Source organism: Lepidochelys kempii, chromosome 1, assembly GCF_965140285.1.
Source record: "Lepidochelys kempii isolate rLepKem1 chromosome 1, rLepKem1.hap1, whole genome shotgun sequence".
In the NCBI taxonomy this organism is placed as follows: Eukaryota; Metazoa; Chordata; order Testudines; family Cheloniidae; genus Lepidochelys; species Lepidochelys kempii.
The window spans coordinates 315,977,924-315,999,569 of NC_136380.1; the positions used below are offsets into that span (position 1 = coordinate 315,977,924).

The window sequence follows — 21,646 nt, forward strand, 5'->3', positions numbered from 1 at the left end:
ATTCAATAGGATAGATAATGCAGTCATTTTCTGCTGTGAATAAAATCCTTCCACTGGCACCAGTGAAATGCTCATTCATAAGACAATATTCAGATCTCTTTGTTACAGGCCATAACAGTTGACAAAGCTATAAACCAAGAAGGCAAATAGAATATATAATATACAAGATTAGATATAAATACAAGCCTAAAATATAACCACTTACTGTAGTATAAAAACTAAACAAATTTCTTTTAAAAAATAAAATTCTTTCAGCACTTCAGGAAATCTGTCAAATAAATTGTAACTCCAGAGACCTGTCATTGCTACTGTCATTTCATCATTTCAATTACTTACTAATTAAAACTAGCAATCAGTAGCTTGTAACATAAGCTTTTTGCATCATAGTAGATCAATAGGTAAATAATAAGTTCATTACACTGGAGTTAAGTCTGTAAACAAGGCATCTATCAATTACTGAAAGGAAAAACAAATCTTCTAAGAGAACATTGTAATTTTCTTAGAAACTTCAGAAAGCCTAAAACTTCAAAGTTACACTTTAGAAAAACGAGCATTAGAAGTTCTGGAAATGCCCAGTTGAACTCACCCAAACAGTCTCTACCCTGTCTCTCTCCTCTCATCACACCTTGTATGTAAGAGGGATTTATTTTGAAGGAGATTTGGATGAGAAATATACAATAAGCAGCCTATAGGGAGAGACATCTGAAATCCAATACATCCACTTTATTTGTATCGTTTGCCTGTGGGCTCACGGAACTGGTTATTGGATATACAGGCTTAAGATACACAAGTGTGACTGATCCATCACTCTGTTCCCCTAGTTTATATTTGTTGCTCTGTTACTGAAGAGGTCTATTGTCTCTGATAGAGTAGCTAGGTTCCATGTTAAGCCCCACAGTAGGACAGCATTTGCTTTAGAAACCTGGGGTGACTTAGCAGCATTGGCCTAACTCTGTTCCCATTGAAGTCAATGGGAGTTTTAGGATTGACTTTCGTGGGAGCAGAGTTGAGCCAGTACTGAGTGCTTTTGAAAATCCCACTCATAGGTAATTGTCTTGACTGTTTTGTTCCAGATCTAGTCAATTTTTCAGTGACAAGATGTAAAAGCCCGTCTTAGTCCAGTGACTCTGAATGGACATAAACGGCACCGGAGCATTTTGCTGAAGCAGTGTAAATACAGATGTACGTTTCTTTAAATGCTGTGGTAGAGTACAACTAGTCTTTCAGCCAAGTTAGATCACTGCTCAATTTTCAGAGTCGATGTGATGGAGATGTGTGCTGTCTGAGGACAGGACTGTTTTGGCAGTCTTATTTTTTGAACAAAGATACAAGGGCAGAGTTAGTTATTCATGTGAACATTACTGTTTTTGTATACATTCTAACAGAGCTGGGGACTATTTTTAAGCATAACCTTCACTTTTATTTTTCAGGCTAATGTCTGTATCTTCTAAGAAAATGGCAACATTCTCTCAAGAGATCTCTCCATTAAATGCCACTAAGTGATAGATATTTACAAACTTAACTCCAGATTTATGAAGATTTTTGCTTTCAAATTGCTAAGCTTTCATAAACTATTTTAAAATTACTCAATGACAGCACTCCGGTGGAGCTTTTAGCCTATGCAGAAACTTCCACTGGAGCTTCTAGGTTGAACAGGGATGGAGCCCGGAGCCCACATCCCCCATCTCCTTGTGGGTCTCGCCTTTCCTCTCATCCCCAGGCCACATCCTACCCCTCAGGCAGTTGCATGCCTGCCACAACCCCATCAAGGACAGCTTTCTTAGGGTAATATGGATTCTGCAAGGTCTGCACTGAGGTTATGTGGCATTCTGTAGGGCTCATCTTATATATAGCCTCCTCTCCAAATTATCTGAATGTTGATTCTTCTCTTACCTACCTCCTCCTTAGAATTTCTGTTTGAGAGTCACAACTGAAGTTCTTTTCTAGAGTCAATAATCCACCAGGATCCTCCTTTCCATTTGCAATAATCTTCCCCGTGCTATTTCTATTTCCATTTTCATCTATTCGCTTGTAAGAGATTATGTAAGGCTACTTGCACTTCGGAGGCTGAGGCATTTGATGTTAATAACACTATTTTCCCTGCCTCCCTGGAATCTCCCTAGCCTTGACTATGACTTTTACACAACAAAAGAAAAGACTGTCCCAAGAGAACCTCAGGTTTTCCAACAAGCCCAGTGCACACTGGGGCAGGAGTTGGGGATTGAGCTATACTATCTGAATGAATACGCATGCCCAGACATGATAACTCAAGTGATGATAATTTAAAAAATCAAAAGTGAGACATTTGTGGCAAGATTTTTTATGGTTGAAGTTACCCATAGAAAAGCAGAAATATACTTACTTGTTTTAGTGTTTGTGCTGGTGCTACTAGTGACTCAATGTTTGTCTGTACATTTTTCTCATAGGATGATTTTTTTACAGCAATTTAGGGATAGCCAGGTACCCACCACCCTTCTCCCTAAGAAGCCAGAGCTGGGGTCTTTTGCACTAACTACACTCATTGGACTTGTATTGCAATGTTGTCACCTGACAAAGTAAGACAAGCTTTGCCTTGAACAATAGTTGGCACAAAAATACTTGTCTGTAGGTTAGATAGCAGTGTAGCAATAGGTCTTGCATAAATATTTTGTAGGTCTAGAAAACCCAACTGTTTGACTGAAGGGGGGGGGTCTCAAGTGGGGTTCCGTGGGGATCTGTTCTGGGTCCAGTGTCATTTAACATCTTTATTAATTATCTGGCTGTAGGTACAGAGAGCACACTGATCAAGTTTCCTGATGACACAAAGCTGTGGGGAGGGGAGGCGGGGAAGGGTGCCAATACTTTGGAAGGTAGATCTAAAATTCAGAGGGATCTTGATAAATTGGAGAACTGGGCTGTGGACAACAAAATGAAATTCAACAAAGACAAATGTAAGGTGCTACACTTAGGGAAGAAAAATCGAATGCACAAATACAGAATGATGGAGAACTGACTTGGCAGCTGCACTGCTGAGAAGGCTCTGGGAGCTGTGGTGGATCACAGCCTCAGCATGAGTCAGCAATGTGATGCTGTGGCAAAAAAAAGCACATAACTAGCATGCATGTCACAGGAGGTGATAGTACCGCTCTGCTCGGCGCCGGTTAGGCCACAGCTGAAGTACTGTGTCCAGTTTTGGTCACCAATGTATAGAAAGGATGGAGAGAAACTGGGAAGGATCCAGAGGCGAGCAACAAAAATGATCAAAGGGATGGAAGGCAAGCTATATGAGCAAAGGCTGAAGGAACTGGGCATGTTTAGTTTGGAAAAGAGGAGATTAAGGGGGATATGATAGTGGTCTTCAGATACTTGAAAGGCTGCCATAAAAAAAGATGGAGCACAAGTTGTTCTCTTTTGCCACAGAGAGCAGCAGAAAAGGCAATGGAAAACTACAGCACAGCAGATTTACATTAAATCTCAGGAAAAACTTCCTAACTGTAAGAACAGTAGGACAATGGAACAGATGCCTCGGGCGGTTGTGGAAGTTTCTTCACTGGAGGTTTTCTAGAAGAGGCTGGATTGCTATGTGTCTTGAATGGTTTAGGCACAACAAATCCTGCATCTTGGCAGAGGGTCAGACTAAATAACCCTTGCTGCATCTTCTAACCCTATGATTACATGATTCTATAAGAGCTGAGAAACCAGGATATTTCAGGCATCCCAATGGAAATCTTTGGGAAAAACTGGGATTATCCAAGTAAAATTGGTATGTATGGTCTCTTCATTGATAAAGCTCATACTGTAATTATGTACATTGGTATCAAGCAACCCATTAGCACCGTGGCCCAGAGCAGGCCTCTCTTGGCAAAGTCTTTAAATCAGCTCCACCCTTGGCTAGCGACAAAGCCTAACAAACCTGCAATAAAATTACATTTCCCCTCTTTCTCAGCAGCTGTCACTGTCTTTCCCTGTCTGTCTGCAATAGACCTTCTAAAATGGGAGAGCCTTACTCCCAAGATTTCCCCAGCGGCCTTAAATGGCCAGAATACTACCACAGAGTCTGGAAATATTACAAAGAGGCTTTGTCAATGAGATTATGCAGATTTGGGTTTTAGCCTATAGAGCTTATTTAGCCTTTTATTTTGCTTAGCAATAATGCAAGGAACATACAGGCCTTTATTCTGTAAAACACTGGCTTAAGCAAGTTAGCATAAGTAAAGTAGGCCTATGGTCCTTAGCATATATAAAATAGCCCAACAGTTATCCTATATTTTGGGGAACTGAGAATATCTTACTCAAGAGAGGGAGTTGGTACATAATGATACCAGGCAACTGCAGGAAGAATGAATTGATACTGGGCTTGGATATTTTAGGATAGAATCATTGGTATATGTTTAATCACAAACTTGCTTTAGCAATAGATGACATATATGATAATGAGCAAAAAAGCATTAATATGTTAACCTATAGGATAAAGGCACCCAAATATAATGAGGGTGAGGAAGTTAGCTTTGGACATGGGAGGCTGGGTAGCTGGATGACTATTCATGATCGTACCCGGGCCCTACAGTAGGCTGAGGCACAATGTAGCAGGTCCTAGCTTGCCATCATTGACCCGTCAGCTCTTCATTGTTACTGTCTACCACTGACGTTCAGACATTGCAGGGTCTGGAACAACGGACTCAGTTGGCATGCAAGGGATAGGGTTGGTCCTTTGTCTCTCACCACCAGGTCCCCAAGGAAGGATGTGAATATATAAGCATATGACCACATGCAGGGGATGATACCAAAGATATCTCTGCTATTTGTGTGGTTTGGAGCTTTCTTGTCTTTACTGATTGTTTTAATACCAGTGGCTAAGGCTTTGCTTTGCCCTCAGTGTGAGTGTCTTTGCTGTACACTCCAGAGTTCCCTACAAATTATTGAACTACTTAGTTTTAATTCTGTAGAACCTGAATCAGGGGTGAGAACGCTGTTGCACTGAGCTCATGAAATTAGCATCAATTGGCAATTAATACAATTATTAACCTTTAAAAGGATCCGGATACAGTATTGACCAAAACATTTAGTGAATTCATGCTGAATTTGCTGAATTGTCAGAAAAACTTGAAAAAAAATCTGAAAAAATTGAAATGTTTTGTTTCAACATCTTAAAAATGAAAGGTTTTGATTGTTCAGTTCCAAATGACTTTTTGTTTTAAAAATTTACTTCAGCTGTATTTTTTTTAAAAATGTATTTACAAAGTTTGAAAATGAAATGAAATGATTTGTGTAGAATCAAACATTGCTCAACAGAAGTGAACCTTTTTTAAAAAACTTTTTGGTTCACCGAAAATTTTTTGGTTTGGGTCAGCCTGAAACTAATAATGATAATTAAAAAATTGCAATGAACAGTGAACTGAAAAATCAGTTATTCATACAGAAATAGCCAAGAATACCATGTGAATGAATAGCATTTTTGTGTTATTTTGGTATTTGTTTCATCAGAAACATGGAAGCACTGGGGGTGGGAGGGACCTATACAGAGCCCTTGAAAATTAGGAAATTCTTTCACAGCCTAAGAAAAAGTTTGGATCTGGTTTGAGCTTTAAAGTCAAAGTCTGGTTTGTGATTTAGGCAGACGGTCACATCAGTTCTCTTTTTATTTGATAATTTCTATTATTGACATCAACATTAGTCCACTGTGTCACAATCCTCCACCCCACAGTTCTGTGAGCCCTGGTCTCAGCCCACTCCCCATTCCCCCTCAAGAAAGAATGATTTTGAAACAGTATATTTTTCAAATTTAAAACCTCCAACCCCCTAGCTCAGTGTTTCCCAAACTTGGGATGCCACTTGTTCAGGGAAAGCCCCTGGTGGGCCAGGCTGGTTTGTTTACCTGCAGCATCTGCAGGTTTGGCCGATTACAGCTCCCACTGGCCACGGTTCGCTGCTGCAGGCCAATGGGGGCCGCGGGAAGCGGCACGGGCCGAGGGACGTACTGGCTGCCACTTCCCGCAGCCCCCATTGGCCTGAAGCAGCGAACCACGGCCAGTGGGAGCCACGATTGGCTGAACCTGCGGACGCAGTAGGGAAACAAGGGGCTTTTCCTGCACAAGTGGTGTCCCAAGTTTGGGAAACACTGCCCTAGCTAAATACATTTGCATAAATACTGGACAATGTAGCTATTTTGGACCCTAATTCCCACAGCTATTAGAATATTTCTTCTGACTTGTCTTTTCCCACTCTGCCTAAAGGCTGTTTATCATCGGTGTAAGGTTCAGTTCATTTTAGTTCAAGCAGCAAGCAATGGCCTTTAGCTTCTTGCTCTTCATGTTTGGCAAAAATGAATAAATAGCACCAGTAAAAAAGGGATTTTTTTGTCCTTTGTAAGAAACCAGCGGAAGGCCAATATTCTTAGACATGAGTATAATTTCAGTCTGCATGATTTCAGCCACATTAATGTTTGTTCCATCAGTCCTTCAAGCAAATGTCCAAAATGTGGCTTTATTTAAATCCATTCATTTATAGACCTTCCACTTTCTAAGTCTGCAGCTGGCTGGATGTGATGGAAAATATTACTGTTCCTGCAAGGGCAGTTATGTAGTGCTATCGTGTATTTAGGCACTGGCTTATGTCTCTGACTTTCAAAACACCACAGACCCTTTGGGGCTGCAAAACTTAGTTGAAATAGGATTTGCCTTTCACCTTTAAGGCTAGAATTTAAGCAACCCTGTGATCCAGAGTTAAATGAGTTTGGTGTCTCACCTCCCACCGACATTAATCATCACAAATTCAGGAGCCATAATTTTAGACAGTTTGACACAGTTTCTGAGTAAAAGAGAGATGTGGCAGTATGAACTGAATTATTTCTGTAGAAAATAAAAGGGTAGCATCAAAGAAAGAAGTTCTGTTTATGAACTGTTTGCCTGACATTTACCCCTCAATCAATAAACAAAGGATGCATTTTCTTGCAGATCTACTCATTTAACATTTACAAAGAAGAGGGTATTGCTTGAGAAATGAATGAAGACTTTCCCTACCTTAATAATTATGTGTATAAATCTTTTAATCTATCTTCAAAGCACTTAGCAAACATTATCTAATTAAAACATTAACCTGTTGAAATAAAAGTAAGATCAGACACAAACCATTTCCTGAAACACAGACACTAGAGATCAATAAAATCTATTGTTTTTCATCCCAGTAATTGGTCAGGGTTTTACCTTTAAAATTATTTTTACAGAGAGTTAAGAGTCTGTAAATATATTCCTTTGTATAACGTCCAATTCCTTTGTATAATATTCAGTAATCACTCAGGGAAAAGGGTGATTGGCAGCAGCCACAATACTGTTATTAAACCTACAAGTGGTCATCTCCATTCGAGTCTGCTCAGGTTTCTGGAAATCCCTACAGTAATTAACATAGAGCATGCTCAGAAGCTTATGAATAGGCTGTGTCTACACTGGTGTGCATACCTGTTTACTTGACCTTCTTCATGCTCTCACATGTTCCCTATACCTGTGCTGAGTGTCCACTTATGTTATACTGGACACAGATATAAAGCTGTATACACACTTGTACTTGTGTCCATGCTGCCTGTGTTGTTATGTGACATTAGTGCTACCATTTCAGGGGTGGTATCCAAGAGTTCTGTGTTTCACAGGGAGACACTCTCTAGGAACCACTTTGCTGTGTATTGTTGGTACAGTCCCCCTCCTGCACACATTTGTCAATAGCTGTTCCTGCTCATATCTCCCCGCATGCCAAACTGGGTGGAATATATGGAGCAATGGGATGATGACATGGTTCCACTCCTGCTCCTTTTCATAGGCCAAATGTCTGTGCAATGGAGTAGGCTATCAGCAATATGCTGGATGGAATTTTGGCAGAAATTTCTGACACATCGAGGACAGCTGACCTTAAGGTTAATGACAATTCATTCAGCTTCTATGATACAGATATGGTAAATGCTGGTATTGCCACAGTATGCCCATAGGTGGAGCATCGCTTCTGGTGCAGGAGAACCAGCATGGTGTGGTATGATCACATCGTTGTGGAAACCTGGGATGACCAGTGGCTTCAGAATTACCAAATGAGGAAACACTGCTTCATGGAGCTGTGTGAAGAGCTTGCAGAAAACCTCCAGCATCAAAACACTATTCAGGGAAGCATGCCAGCTCAGAAGTGGGTGACTATTGCCCTGTGGAAAGCTGCCAATACCACAGAGGTATAGGTCCGTTGAAAACCACTTTGGGGTTGGAAAGTTCTCCATCAGGGTAGTGCTGTGCAGGTTTGTGAGGCAATTAACACTAAGATCTACCCATGGGTAGATGCTGTAAGAAGAGTTCCAGATGGCACCCATATCCCACTGCTTTGCCCACCAAAAGCACCATGTATGTGAACCAAAAAGGTTACTATTCACTCATTCTGCAAGGCTGAGTGGACCACAGAGGCAGACTGTCAACATGGGAATCCCTGGAAAAGTTTGTGATGCCACAAAGCTGAGGAGATCAGGATTGTATTAGAAGGGGGAAGAAGGGACTTTATTCCCAGACACCATACGGTTCTCTTTGGTGTGCCTGGGCCAACTGCTATTTACTCTGCATACTCACCCCTAACTTGGTTCACAAAACCATATCCTGACATTAATTACTCTGGAAAAGAGGAATTTAGATACAGTAGCTTCAGAATGGTCATGGAATGTGCATTTGGTAGGCTGAAATATCATTGTTGCTGCCTTTGCACCCATCCGAATGCTAATGTGGCAAATGCTGTTTTTATAACCGTCACCTCCTACATATGTCATAATGTTTAGGAGGGTAAAGAGAGGTCCTGCTGTTCTGAGTGCGCTCAGAACAACTCTGCTTTACAAAGTCTCTACAAGCTGAATCCCACCCATGTGCACACTGGTACTAGTTTCTAGAAGGCTGGAGAAATCAAGGGTACCATATGTGTACACATCTTGGCACAGTAGGAAGCCAGAGGGTGACAACTGCCTGGGCCAAGGGACACCTTCACACTTTGTATAGTTGCTGGAAAAGCAGAGCGGGAACATTGGCATATACTTGTAAGGCTACAAAGCTTTGTGAGGATTTTGTTTCCCTGTAACTGAAGGTCATTAGCTGTTCCTTCATGTGACAAGTCACACATTACAATTATAGCAGGGCACCTCGACTGGGTTAACACCTTAGGTTTGTGTTTGTGCTTTGGAGGGTGGCAGCTGAGTTGTAATGCAGTCATTGTGAAATGCTTCAGTCTTCACTGCTCAGAGATATGATAAATACTGGTATCCACTGGGATTGATAAATACTGGTATTGCCACAGTATGCCTGGGGTGGATCATTACTTCTGGTTCAGGAGAACCATCATGGTGTGGTACAATCACACCGTTGTGAGGCACTCTATTATCAGGGCACTCAGTCTCTCTTAATGACCATATCAACCATTTGCTTGGGGGTGTGCTCCCATTCTATTTTTTAACTGTTCTTTGTCAGCAGTGCTTATTGTACTTACCGGTTGCTATGAAGCACTATGATTAAATCACTGGGTAGTGGCAGATATCTGTATTGTTACTTGAATTGTGTTTCATTTTTCTGCATTTGAACCAAGCCATAAAGACATTTATCTATCCATTTTCTGTGTTGTGAGCTCTGCTACAGTTACAGCTAGCACATAACACTAACTGCACTTGTCCCATCCCTTCTGTGTATACTTGGGACTTCAGATATTTCTGAACATGGGCGGGGGAGATGAGCTGTGGGTGTGGGACAGACAGAAAAATGTTAACGGTATGGCACCAGAAAGTTACATCATTCTAGTTCTTGTGCTGTGAATGATGGGACCCTATCTGAAACCTGAAAACATCTTCAATTCATCATACTTAGGAAGGAGGGACCCCCAAATCAAGGAAACTATAACATTTATTAAAAGTACTAGATGGAACATGTAAGTAAAATATTTTTCAGAAGAGAGGGAAACCAACAAAACATAACAAGACTGAATCCGTAAACAGTGGCCAAATGCTACCTGTCTCCTTGCCCTTCCCCTGACAAGGGGGGAATGATAGGGAAAATTGTTCCTTGGGACAACCAGGAACGTCTCTTGTGCAGATTCAGGGTAGGGTCTTCCACCTCACCAACACCCTGGATGGCAGCTGGAGGAGGTGAAGGAAGTGGCAGTTCACAGACAGGTGCAGTGCCCACAGCAGCAGGTGGACCTGCTTTCACAGTGCTGGTCTTTCACACCCCTTTTACAGCAGTATGACTGAAGTCACCTTGAAGGAATTATATCTGACTCACATGAGTATAAGAGCTGTGCTGTGCAGTTTGTAATAGAGGAAGGTGTGCCCCTGGTGCATGCATTTCTGGGGCTGCTTGGCTGCATGGGAGAATTCACAGATCATTTATTTCAGCATGCCAAGCTTTAGCTGTAATCTAAGTAGATGGGATTGGAGCCTTGGCCCCATTTTGCCTCTTCCCCTCTCCCCCCCCCACCTTATTCTGGGTGGTGTGATGCTCAGAGAGGACAAGGCCAAGCAATCCCTTTTTAGCTGGCACTGTTATTGTGATTGTCCTTGTGTGAGCTGTGCAAGGGAGAGAGAAGCTTCCTGTATGATATCGTACACCTGCTCAAAGCCAGTCACAACCTTGCCCTGTGAGAAGCGTGCAGGCCATGTGGGCAATTCACAGGTGGGCAATAGAGCAGGAAATATTGGCCTACTCATTGGCCTGTTATTAAATAGGCTCTTTTAAACAGATGCCTAAGTCTTCAGAGAGATTGGGGCTGGACTCAGCTGATTTCACTGAAGAAGGGACAAAACCCATTACCTTGATGGAATAATGTGTGGAGAGTGTTTGTGTGCTTAACTCCGCCTCAGGCCTTTCTCATAAATTTTACCATCTAAGGGGTTGTCTAGCCCCCTAAACATTCTCAGGGCGCTGTAGTCAAATTATAAAACATTATGCAACTGATAAAAGATGGTTTATTTGGAATCTTAAATACTGAAAACCCAACTCAATAGAGGCAGATGAAATCAGTTTTCCAACTGAAAATCAGGAAGACCAGGGCAAAATTGAAGTCAATCAGTTCCCGCTGTCAACAAGACAGAAACTAGTTAGGTCTTAATCACCCAACTAATTCACTAGACTTGTACTACTGACATGGTCACAACAGGATAAAAAGTCTCTGAGGATAGTTACCCATTGTGATCAGTGTAAAAGATGAAATACCATCAAAGAATAATAATCATAATCACTTCCCAAACTGTTTTATGCTCTTTTTATAGCAAACAGCCTCTCACTAAAGGAGTATTTAAAATCCCTTTGTTCTCATGAGATAGTCTGAGCCAATCGGGCACCAGAACCGTCATTGTTTGGCCAGTCCTAATCAACCAACTATCTTGAAATTTGAAAGTGCATGGTGGAGAGCATAATCCCAATTTCCATGTGCATATGGATGAAGCGAAAATTGATGGAATGCAAGGTAATGGCATGAGAAATGCTGCTTTTTCATGATAAGGGCCACTGTATTGAAAAGGGACAAGATTAGGGTCTAAAAAGTGGTACAGGTTATTCACAGTGTACCCAGCCATTCACTAAGACACTGTCCTTCCTTGAACTCACACTGTCCCTACTCACTGCTGCGCCTAAATGGCATGATTTAGCCCTTTGAGTACTATCAGTTTTCCTTTGGGTATTTCAGCTCTTGTGCTTGCAAACTAACACTCACTATGTTTTGGTTTTGTAGGGAGTGTTTTTTGTTCACTACAAATGCTACCAATTTACAAACATCTGCTGCCTCATGTCCCACAATCACTTTATTAATTGAGATCCTGGGTGCTATCTACTCATTTTGGTTTCTCTCATACAGTGCAACCCTGGACCTCTTTGTATGGAGTACAGTCTTTGTTTAACTTCGCTTGTTAACTCCCATTTAATGCTCTGCCTTCATATTTTGTTGGCTTTTCTTGTCTTTTTACTTTAATTGGCCTTGTCCAATATGCATGTGATAGAAGGCTGAGAGGTAAGAACTAGAGAAAAATTTTAATAGATGGTTCTGAAGCTGATTTCCATTGAGCCTTTGCTTAGCAAGGATATAATTGTTCTGCTTTTAAAATTCATGTGATACACTTGGCTGACTGGAAACTATTATAGACTTTCACAGGTACTGTATTAACATGTGCAAAGGAAAGCATGTTTCCCATGGGTATACACTTACACCCACTCCCCCCCCCCCCCCCCACTCTTTAATATAACCACCAACTTTCCTAGAAAGTCAACTTATACATAGAAACAAAGTAGTTTAGAGTTTCTTTTTCTGCTCTAGAAATCAATTGGTGTGTAGTTGCTTTTGGGTGATCATCCAAAGAGCAGATGATTTCTCTATTATGGGGTGTGTGTGTGTGTGTGACAATATATAAATTGACTTGAACTGTATATCATATCTGAAGTTTAGCAAAGAAATAATAATTCAGAAATTCCAGTGGTGAAACATTTTCCGATTATCTTGTGACTCTAACAATCATCCATTTTTCAATGAACTGTTTAGAATTGGAATATAAATTCATTATTTTCACTGTCTGTTCAAATAGTACTTTAATCGCTTATTAAGATAAACTGAGAAGCAATGTTTTGAGGTTCACATAGGGATATAGGGCTGGAACTCTTCATATCTTTTAAAACCATGTTCTGTTACTCCTTTGCTGCAGGATAAATATTAATAATCCTTTCAAATTGAAATCCTATGAGTAGAATGGTAATATTTTGTTTAAACATTTGACATTCAGATGTCATGACATGTAACCAATGACAGCACAATGTTGTGGTTGATTGTAACTTTATTACACAAAAATCAGAAAATATGGTAGATATTTTCAAAGCAATGCAGAAGATTTAGTCACATAACCATCATTATGTATTATTGAAGAGAGGAGGGTAAATCAACTACACTGCTTTGAAAATCCTAACCCATAATTTAGATAAAAAAAATCAACCAACACAAAAGGGAATGGTTTCTGACAGCATTGCAGCTGGATAAACTAAAGGTGGAATTGGCTGTAATCCCATGTTTAAATCCTAAAACTAGTTCCACACAAACCTTTGTAAGATTTATAATATGGAGACTGAGTGGCTCAAGGGATTTGTAAGGGCACACTAAGTCACCAGGATACATCAGAATCAAGTTATTACCAGATGAAAAGTGTAGTGTGCCCTCTCTGAAATGTGCTCAATGCTATGCTCTTGGTATGACGTTAGTGGACATATGTCTCTAGCTTAAAAATGACCGCAATTGGCACTCTTCTAGGCAGTCTTAGCAAACAGGTTGAGAAATGAATGGGCTATGGAAAATGTACCTTCTTCCTTCTAGAGCTCCTGTAGAATAAGGGGGAGGTTTTTTTGGTAGGACTGTGTGTGGAAATTTATGCAAGCACTGTCATGCTGTATCTGCTGTCTAGGATTTCATTCTTCACGGCACTGAAGTCAATCTGTCACTTTGCGGGTGAAATCCTGGCCCCACTGAAGTCAGTGGGAGCCTTGCCATTCATATGCATTGAATTCCCTTCATATGCGTTGAATTCACCTAAAGCTGCAATTTTTAGAAGAGTATGGTAAATTAACATTTATGAGCTTTTGTTGCTCCTCAGTTGCCTAGCCCAATAAAATTTTAATTGGACTAAAAAAATTCTTTTGTTGCAAAAAAATAATAAAATATCAATCCTTTTGAGATTATTTTGGTTTATAAAGCTACTGGAACCAATTTTTGCCCTCTGTTGTGAATCCCATTCAATATCTTGGCATGTACACCTCTCCAAAAGCATAACTTTGCCCATTATTGTATCTTGGATACAGAAAACAAATCTTATTTCACAGAAATGCTAAATGTTATTTCAAGATATGTAGAGTATTAAATATTAGAACAGTGGGAAAATAAAATAATTGTAAAAAATGCAAAACGGGTAATTGTTTGCTTTGAAAAAAATCAGACAAGTACACAAATAAATGCTCATTAAATTCCACTTTGCTTAGTCCCCATTTGTCATGAGGATGTGCCATTATCGCCGGATTAGGAGTGTTTAGCAAATGTAGATATAATTATTTTGCTCTTTTGCCTTCTGATTTTTTTTTCTGGTTGTAGCATTGTAATGCTAGAATTTTAGTTGGAAAATTGGATAATGCTAGTAAAATTTAACTGGATGTTTCCCACTCCTGAAGAATCGTTCCCACCCAATTAGATGTCTCACACAGGGTATTTGCAATGTACAAAATGATTCACACTACAATGTACCACTTTTAATTCCCAGTTTCCCAAGACTACCATGGGTAAACTCTCCAACATCAAGTACATAAATAAGCTTGTCTAGCTTGAGTGAGTACCTCATGCGTATCTGTTAGGATATAGATATTCGGGCCTGTCTGTCAAGGCCTATACTCTAAGAATTTAGGTGTATTCTTATCACTTGGCTAGTTATAGAAGTATAAAAGAAAGAATCGAAATCACTGTCTGCCAGTGTAAGAGCCTTCTCTTACTGTGACAGTCTGAGACACTGTTCTTAGGCTAAGGCCGTTTGCTAAGCAGCAGAGGCAGCCATAAACTGGGAAGCGAACGGTCATATCCTCACATTCCAAACTAGTCACATTGAAAGAAGGTGCTACTGGGTTGTTAGGAATATAATCCTGTCCTGATAATGCCTATCGCCGCCAGAGAAAGGGAAGTGCCTAGAAGATGTAAAAGGAAACTTAGTCCAATAGCATCCTGTCTGGCAAGAACTCACTTATCAATAGCTGGGATGTGAAATCCTCACTTCTGTATTGTTTTGTCATTATAGTTCCCACTTTGCTATTATTTGCATGGTCTCTTTCTGGTTCTGTGATTGTTCCTGTCTGCTGTATAATTAATTTTGCTAGGTGTAAACTAATTAAGGTGGTGGGATATAATTGGTTACATAATCATATTACAATATGAAAAGTTAGAGACTAACACATTTATTTGAGCATAAGCTTTCGTGGGCTACAGCTCACTTCAGAAGTGAGCTGTAGCCCACGAAAGCTTATGCTCAAATAAATGTGTTAGTCTCTAAGGTGCCACAAGTACTCCTTTTCTTTTTGTGAATACAGACTAACACGGCTGCTACTCTGAAACATGTTACAATATGTTAGGATTGGTTAGTTAAATTTCAGGAAAATGATTGGTTAAGGTATAGCTAAGCAGAACTCAAGTTTTACTATATAGTCTGCAGTCAATCAGGAAGTGTGTGTGTGTGGGGGGAAATGGGAACAGGGAATGGGGGTGGGGAAATTGGAATCATGTTTGGCTAAGGGGAGAAATGGGAACAGGGACACAGGTAAGGCTCTGTGGTGTCAGAGCTGGGAAGGGGGACACTAAGGAAGGAAACTGGAATCATGCTTGCTGGAAGTTCACCCCAATAAACATTGAATTGTTTGCACCTTTGGACTTTGGGTATTGTTGCTCTCTGTTCATGCGAGAAGCACCAGGGAAGTAAGTGGGTGAAGGAATAAGCCCCCTAACACAATCTAGAAAAATAATCATGAAATTGATATCCATAAATAAATGCAAAACAGCCATTATCTCCAGGTATGGAATCATTCTACACAAACAGCTATGCTTGCACTAACTTCCTCAAACTCTTATGCTTTTCAGTACATCAGTCTTGTTCGTTAAGTGTTTTCACGGACACAGGCAAGGTCAACAGGAGACATAAAACAGCTGTGCATTCTACAGATTTTCAGACTGAAGGTGACACAGATTTCAAAAGGCACTGATAGTTAAACACAACAGTATGCTTATCAATGTATGTATCTCAAAAGATATGGGGTCAGATTCATTTTAACAGGTGCCTTGCAAGGCAGAAAATATATATAAAAAGCCTTTACCTTTCTGTAGTAAATAGTACAAAGGAGAGAATATGCTTCTGCATTGAACCTGATAAACTGTAAGAAGACCACCACTATTGGAATACAAGTATATCTAGTGAACAAATTAAGGCTCATATTCACTACCTGGGAATTGTAAGTGCAAGGCAGCAGAACACAGACCCCTAATTGTCAGTGTCAGAAAATGTTGTAAGGGGAATAGGTATTGCCTTCTGTACTAGTTGGAGTTTTCTAAATCCTGATGGCATTGCTATAATCGAACTCACCTCTGCCAGTATGGGATGAAGTCTCCTTGCCAATCGGAGTTGGTAGAAAGTGTTACCCACAAATGCTATTTGCCAATTGACCAACTGTAGGTGGGTAAACTAAATTGACCAGCTGTAGATGTGTAGTTTCAGCCAAAGGAGATTGCACGGTGGCTGCAATCTCCTCAAAGTGATTTCTCTGCCCAGCAGCATAATTTCCATCTTGCTCAGGTCCAGCTTCAGCCATGGTTTGATCTTGTCCAAACACTTGGACATCTGGGTAGTAGTGGTATAGGCATATGTAGTGGAAGATAAGTAGAGCCATCACCCTCCTCCAACAGTTCTATGAAGGGAGGATGGATGGGGGAGGTGGCTTGACCCTTACCTTGCTCACTCTTGGAGCTGTCTGGGAGAAGGGATGCAAGCTATGCCCCTTCTCCTGGTACATATATATTTTGCTTCTGGGAGCTTAAACCCTGGTTTCTGCTGGCATGTACTTGCAAAGCAGTGTGTAGTGGTCAATCTGACCCATAATCTGTTTGCTAGATATACTGAGATTTCAGTATTAGTGATCCTCTTACAGTTTATCAAATTCAGTGCAAAAGGCATATCGTCCTCTTTGTACTGTTTACTACAGAAGCATAAAACCTTTTTGTATGCAAATCTTCAGTATATATTTTAATGAATAAATCAAAGATTTGGAATGTGTAGGCTCATGATACTCAAATGAAGAAAATTACGGAGTCACTATCAAATTCTGGAAAAGAAGGGAAGATATAATGTCCACTAGTGCCTAGACCTTGTGCTCCCAGCATTGTGCAGGGTGTGCCTATCTGCCTCTAAAAGATTACTATCTTAATGCTCTTGTGAAAGAAGAGGGGGGATAAACCCCAAACAAAAGAGATGAATAAAAGAACCCTGAAAAAGCCTTTCAGTGTGCACTTTCCTTAGGAAAAAATCCGACCAGACAACAAATTTGACAGTATAATCCTGTGCATATGAGACAGAATCAACATAGTTCCAAATCTTGGCCCCAGTCCTACAAACACTTTATGCATGTGAATAGTCCCATGGGACTACTCATATGTAAAGTAAAGCATGTGCATATTTGCAGGATCATGGCCTCAGTTATGAATTATTTTAGCTTTCCAGCAGAATGGCATGGTTTCGTCTTGCTGTTTACAGTGCCACTAAGACCTGTCTTTATTTCTGTAGCAGCTGTTAAATTGCTGAGAGATTCTTTCATTTGACTTCTGCAATATGTTCTGTAGCCTAAAGAAAACCACAACAGAACAACAACAACAACAAATTCTTCAGCCGCTATAGAGGATGAACTGGGATGGAAAGTGTAAGGAATGTGCCAAATAGTATGCTATAGTCAGTCACGTTATGACAACAATCGTGGACTTTTATTTAAAAATGCTTGTTCAGTACCTGAAAATCTTTTTTTTTAATTCTATTTTAATTTTTCTGTATTTGTTTTTGGTTTCCTTGTAAAGGCCCTTACTAAGCCCAGGTAATTAGTCCCATTGATTTAGTTTCACTGATTTTAGTGGAACTAGTGTTGGTCACAATTTTTTTGTGTGGAAAGCTTTCCTGCCAAAAAATAAGTTCCCGGAATCTGAATTTTTTTTACCAAAAATGTCAATTCCACTTTAAAAACAGTTTTTTCCCACAGGAAATCAAAAAACTAAAATTTTAGATTGTAATTGATCTTTCATAATGAAACAATTTTTGTTTCAATTTGAAAAAAATGGGCATGATATTTCAAGTTAAAACGTTTGAAAGAATAATTTCCATTTCAAAATTTTGCAAAACTTCGCACCGAAAACCTGAAACATTTAAACGGGAGACTTTTGACTTGAAATTTCTTATAGGAAAAATTCCAGTTTTCCAGCCAACTGTAAATGGAACAGCTCTTATGCTGGATTCAGCCAAAGAAATATTGTCTTTGAACTGTCCCACTCTCATTTTCCATTCTTTCCTCATACTTTTGCTTTTGCTCCGCATCCTTTCTTTAATCTTTATTTCCTGTCTTTCCCTTCCTCCTTTCTCACTCTCTTCACTTTCCCTCCTGCTTTGGGAGCATGACAGAACTAGTGCCATGAAACAGCAAATGTCCCTGGCTATTGCATGCTGTGCACAAAAGTGAAAGCTTTTTGCACACTCTTTCTTCTCCCACTCTTATTCATATCACTCTTCCCCAGTCTTCTCGCTTTAGGGAGTAATGGGTCATTGCAACTGAGTGACTTCTTAGGAACAGAGGCTGCTTAAGTTTCAGGGACCTTAAAGTTTGAAGCTTCTGCTGTGGAGTGATGCTCAAATGCTGATATGTTGGGATTATCCAGTTTTAATTATCAGTTTATGGTAACATTGCCACTTACTATAACAGTTCAATCTTCCTGCTTCTTTTGTGTGGGTTTGTGTGTTTCATTGATTTATTTTTACAATAAACTGAAGCCTGCTAAAATCTCCAGAATTAGAGTGTTATATGGCACTAGGAAATTTCCTGTGTTACTTGTATTTTGGGAGCTTGACAATCTACATTTAAATATTATGTAATGGCGATGGGCAAACTTCAAGCCATTCAGGTATTTGGTCTGAGAAAGCAAATACAAATGTTGCAGCTTTTTTGATTAGCTGAAATGCCAGGGTCAAATTTTCAAAAAGCTTCTTAAAATACACACAGCAGTGTCATTTGCACATGCAAATGGAAAGCCCCTAATGGAAAGGACATCAGACTAAGGGCTAGTCTACACTACTGTGGTAAATCGATCTAAGTTACACTACTTCAGTTACATGAATAATATGACTGAAATTGATGTAGCTAGAGCAACTTACTGCTTTTCCGCCGACTTACCTTACTCTTACCAGACCTGCTAAATTGGCATTGGTGCATCCATCACAGCAGTGCAGATTTATCCAGTAGTGTAGACAGGGGCTAAGAGTTGGGGTGCCTGGGTTTAGTCTCAGACCATGTCTCAGGCAATGTCTATACTACTGGCTAAGTCAGCATTGCTGCGATTGATGCAGTGGTTTTAATTTAGTGGGTCTGGTGAAGGCACTCTAAGTCAATGGCAGAGCGCTCTCCCATCGACTGCTGTACTCCATCTCCCTGAGAAGAATAAGGAAAGTTGGTGAAAGAACATCTCCTGTTGACAGAGCATGGTGTAGACACTGCGGCAAGTGGCTCTAGATACACTGACTTCAGTTACATTATTCACATAACTGAACTAGCATAACTTAGATCGATTTACCTCAGTAGTGTAGACCAGCCCTTAGATTTGCCATTGACTTACTGTGCAATCTCAGGAAAATCTCTTCATTGTTCTGTGCCTCAGGTTCCAACTTTCTAAAATGGCAATATTAATGCCAATCTTCCTTTGTAAATTGTTTGGACATTTATGAACGAGAGTGCTAAATAAGTACAAAATATTATTACTGGCAAATGGGAGTGACTACAAATAATAAAGTGGAATTTTTTAAGGCTCTTTGAAAATTTGCCCTTTAAAGTCTGAAGAATTTACTTTGAGTTCTCATAACATAAAGCAGGCTTTCTTCTGAGCATCCTGATACTTTATGCCACTGGTTAGGTCTGCAATATCACAAGGAGAAGACACACAAAAAAGAAGCTGACAAGAAGTGGAAGTTTGGACAAATGATCAGGTAGGAGTATAAAAATATTGCTCAGGCATTCAGAACTGAAATCAGGAAGGCCAAATCACAATAGGATTTGCTAGCAAGGGATGTTAAGAGTAACAAGAAGGGTTTCTACAGGTATGCTAGCAACAAGAAGAAGGTCAGGGAAAGTGTGGGCCCTTACTGAATGGGGGAGGCAACCTAGTGACAGAGGATGTGTAAAAAGCTAATGTACTCAGTGCTTTTTTTTTGCCTCTGTCTTCACGAACAAGGTCAGCTCCCAGACTATTACACTGGGCAGCACAATATAGGGAGGAGGTGACCAGCCCTCTGTGGAGAAAGAAGTGGATCAGAACTATTTAGAAAAGCTGGATGAGCACAAGTCCATGGGGCCAGATGTGCTGCATCCGAGAGTGCTAAAGGACTTGGCGGATGTGAGTGCAGAGCCATTGGCCATTATCTTTGAAAACTCATGGCGATCGGGGGAGGTCCCGGACGACTGGAAAAAGGCTAATGTAGTGCCCATTTTTAAAAAAGGGAAGAAGGAGGATCAGGGGAACTACAGGCCAGTCAGCCTCACCTCAGTCCCTGGAAAAGTCATGGAGCAGGTCCTCAAGGAATCAATTCTGAAGCACTTAGAGGAGAGGAAAGTGATCAGGAACAGTCAGCATGGATTCACCAAGGGCAAGTCATGCCTGACTAACCTAATTGACTTTATGGCGAGATAACTGGCTCTGTGGATGAGGGGAAAGCAGTGGACGTTTTATTCCTTGACTTTAGCAAAGCTTTTGATACGGTCTCCCACAGTATTCTTGCCAGCAAGTTAAAGAAGTATGGGCTGGATGAATGGACTATAAGGTGGATAGAAAGCTGGCTAGATTGTCAGGCTCAATGGGTAGTGATCAATGGCTCCATGTCTAGTTGTCAGCGGGTATCAAGCGGAGTGCCCCAAGGGTCGGTCCTGGGGCCGGTTTTGTTCAATACCTTCATTAGTGATCTGGAGGATGGCGTGGATTGCACCCTCAGCAAGTTTGCAGATGACACTAAACTGGGAGGAGTGGTAGATACGCTGGAGGGGAGGGATAGGATACAGAGGAACCTAGACAAATTAGAGGATTGGTCCAAAAGAAATCTGATGGGGTCCAACAAGGACAAGTGCAGAGTCCTGCACTTAGGACGGAAGAATCCCAAGCACCGCTACAGACTAGGGACTGAGTGACTAGGCAGCAGTTCTGCAGAAAAGGACCTAGGGGTTACAGTGGACAAGAAGCTGGATATGTGTCAACAGTGTGCCCTTGTTGCCAAGAAGGCTAATGGCATTTTGGGCTGTATAAGTAGGAGCATTGCCAGCAGATCGAGGAACGTGATCATTCCCCTCTCTTCAGCATTGGTGAGGCCTCATCCTGAGTACTGTGTCCAGTTTTGGGCCCTACACTACAAGAAGGATGTGGAAAAAATTGGAAAAAGTACAGAGGAGGGCAACAAAAATTATTAGGGGGCTGGAGCACATGACTTATGAGGAGAGGCTGAGGGAATTGGAATTATTTAGTCTGCAGAAGAGAAGAATGAGGGGGGATTTGATAGCTGCTTTCAACTACCTGAAAGGGGGTTCCAAAGAGGATGGATCTAGACCAGTGGTTCCCAAACTTGTTCCACCGCTTGTGCAGGGAAAGCCCCGGGTGGGGCGGGCCGGTTTGTTTACCTGCTGCATCTGCAGGTTTGGCTGATCACAGCTCCCAATGGCCGCAGTTTGCGGCTCCAGACCAATGGGAGCTGCTGGAAGCGACGCGGGCCAAGGAACGTACTGACCTCCACTTCCAGCAGCTCCCATTGGCCTGGAGCCGCAAACTGCGGCCACTGGGAGCCGTGATCAGCCGAACCTGCAGACGCAGCAGGTAAACAAACCCGCCCGGG

At 40.9% G+C, this 21,646-nt stretch overlaps 1 protein-coding gene across 1 annotated transcript in view; it reads right to left on the reverse strand.

Moving 5' to 3' along the window:
- Positions 1–17,228: 17,228 nt before the first annotated feature.
- The window catches only part of LOC144930521 (uncharacterized), a 114,616-nt gene continuing 110,198 nt past the window's right edge, over positions 17,229–21,646 (reverse strand). Inside the window, exon 3 of the mRNA XM_078852612.1 lies at positions 17,229–17,365. Coding sequence (XP_078708738.1) covers positions 17,229–17,365 — 137 coding nt within the window. The remainder of the gene's footprint in view (positions 17,366–21,646) is intronic.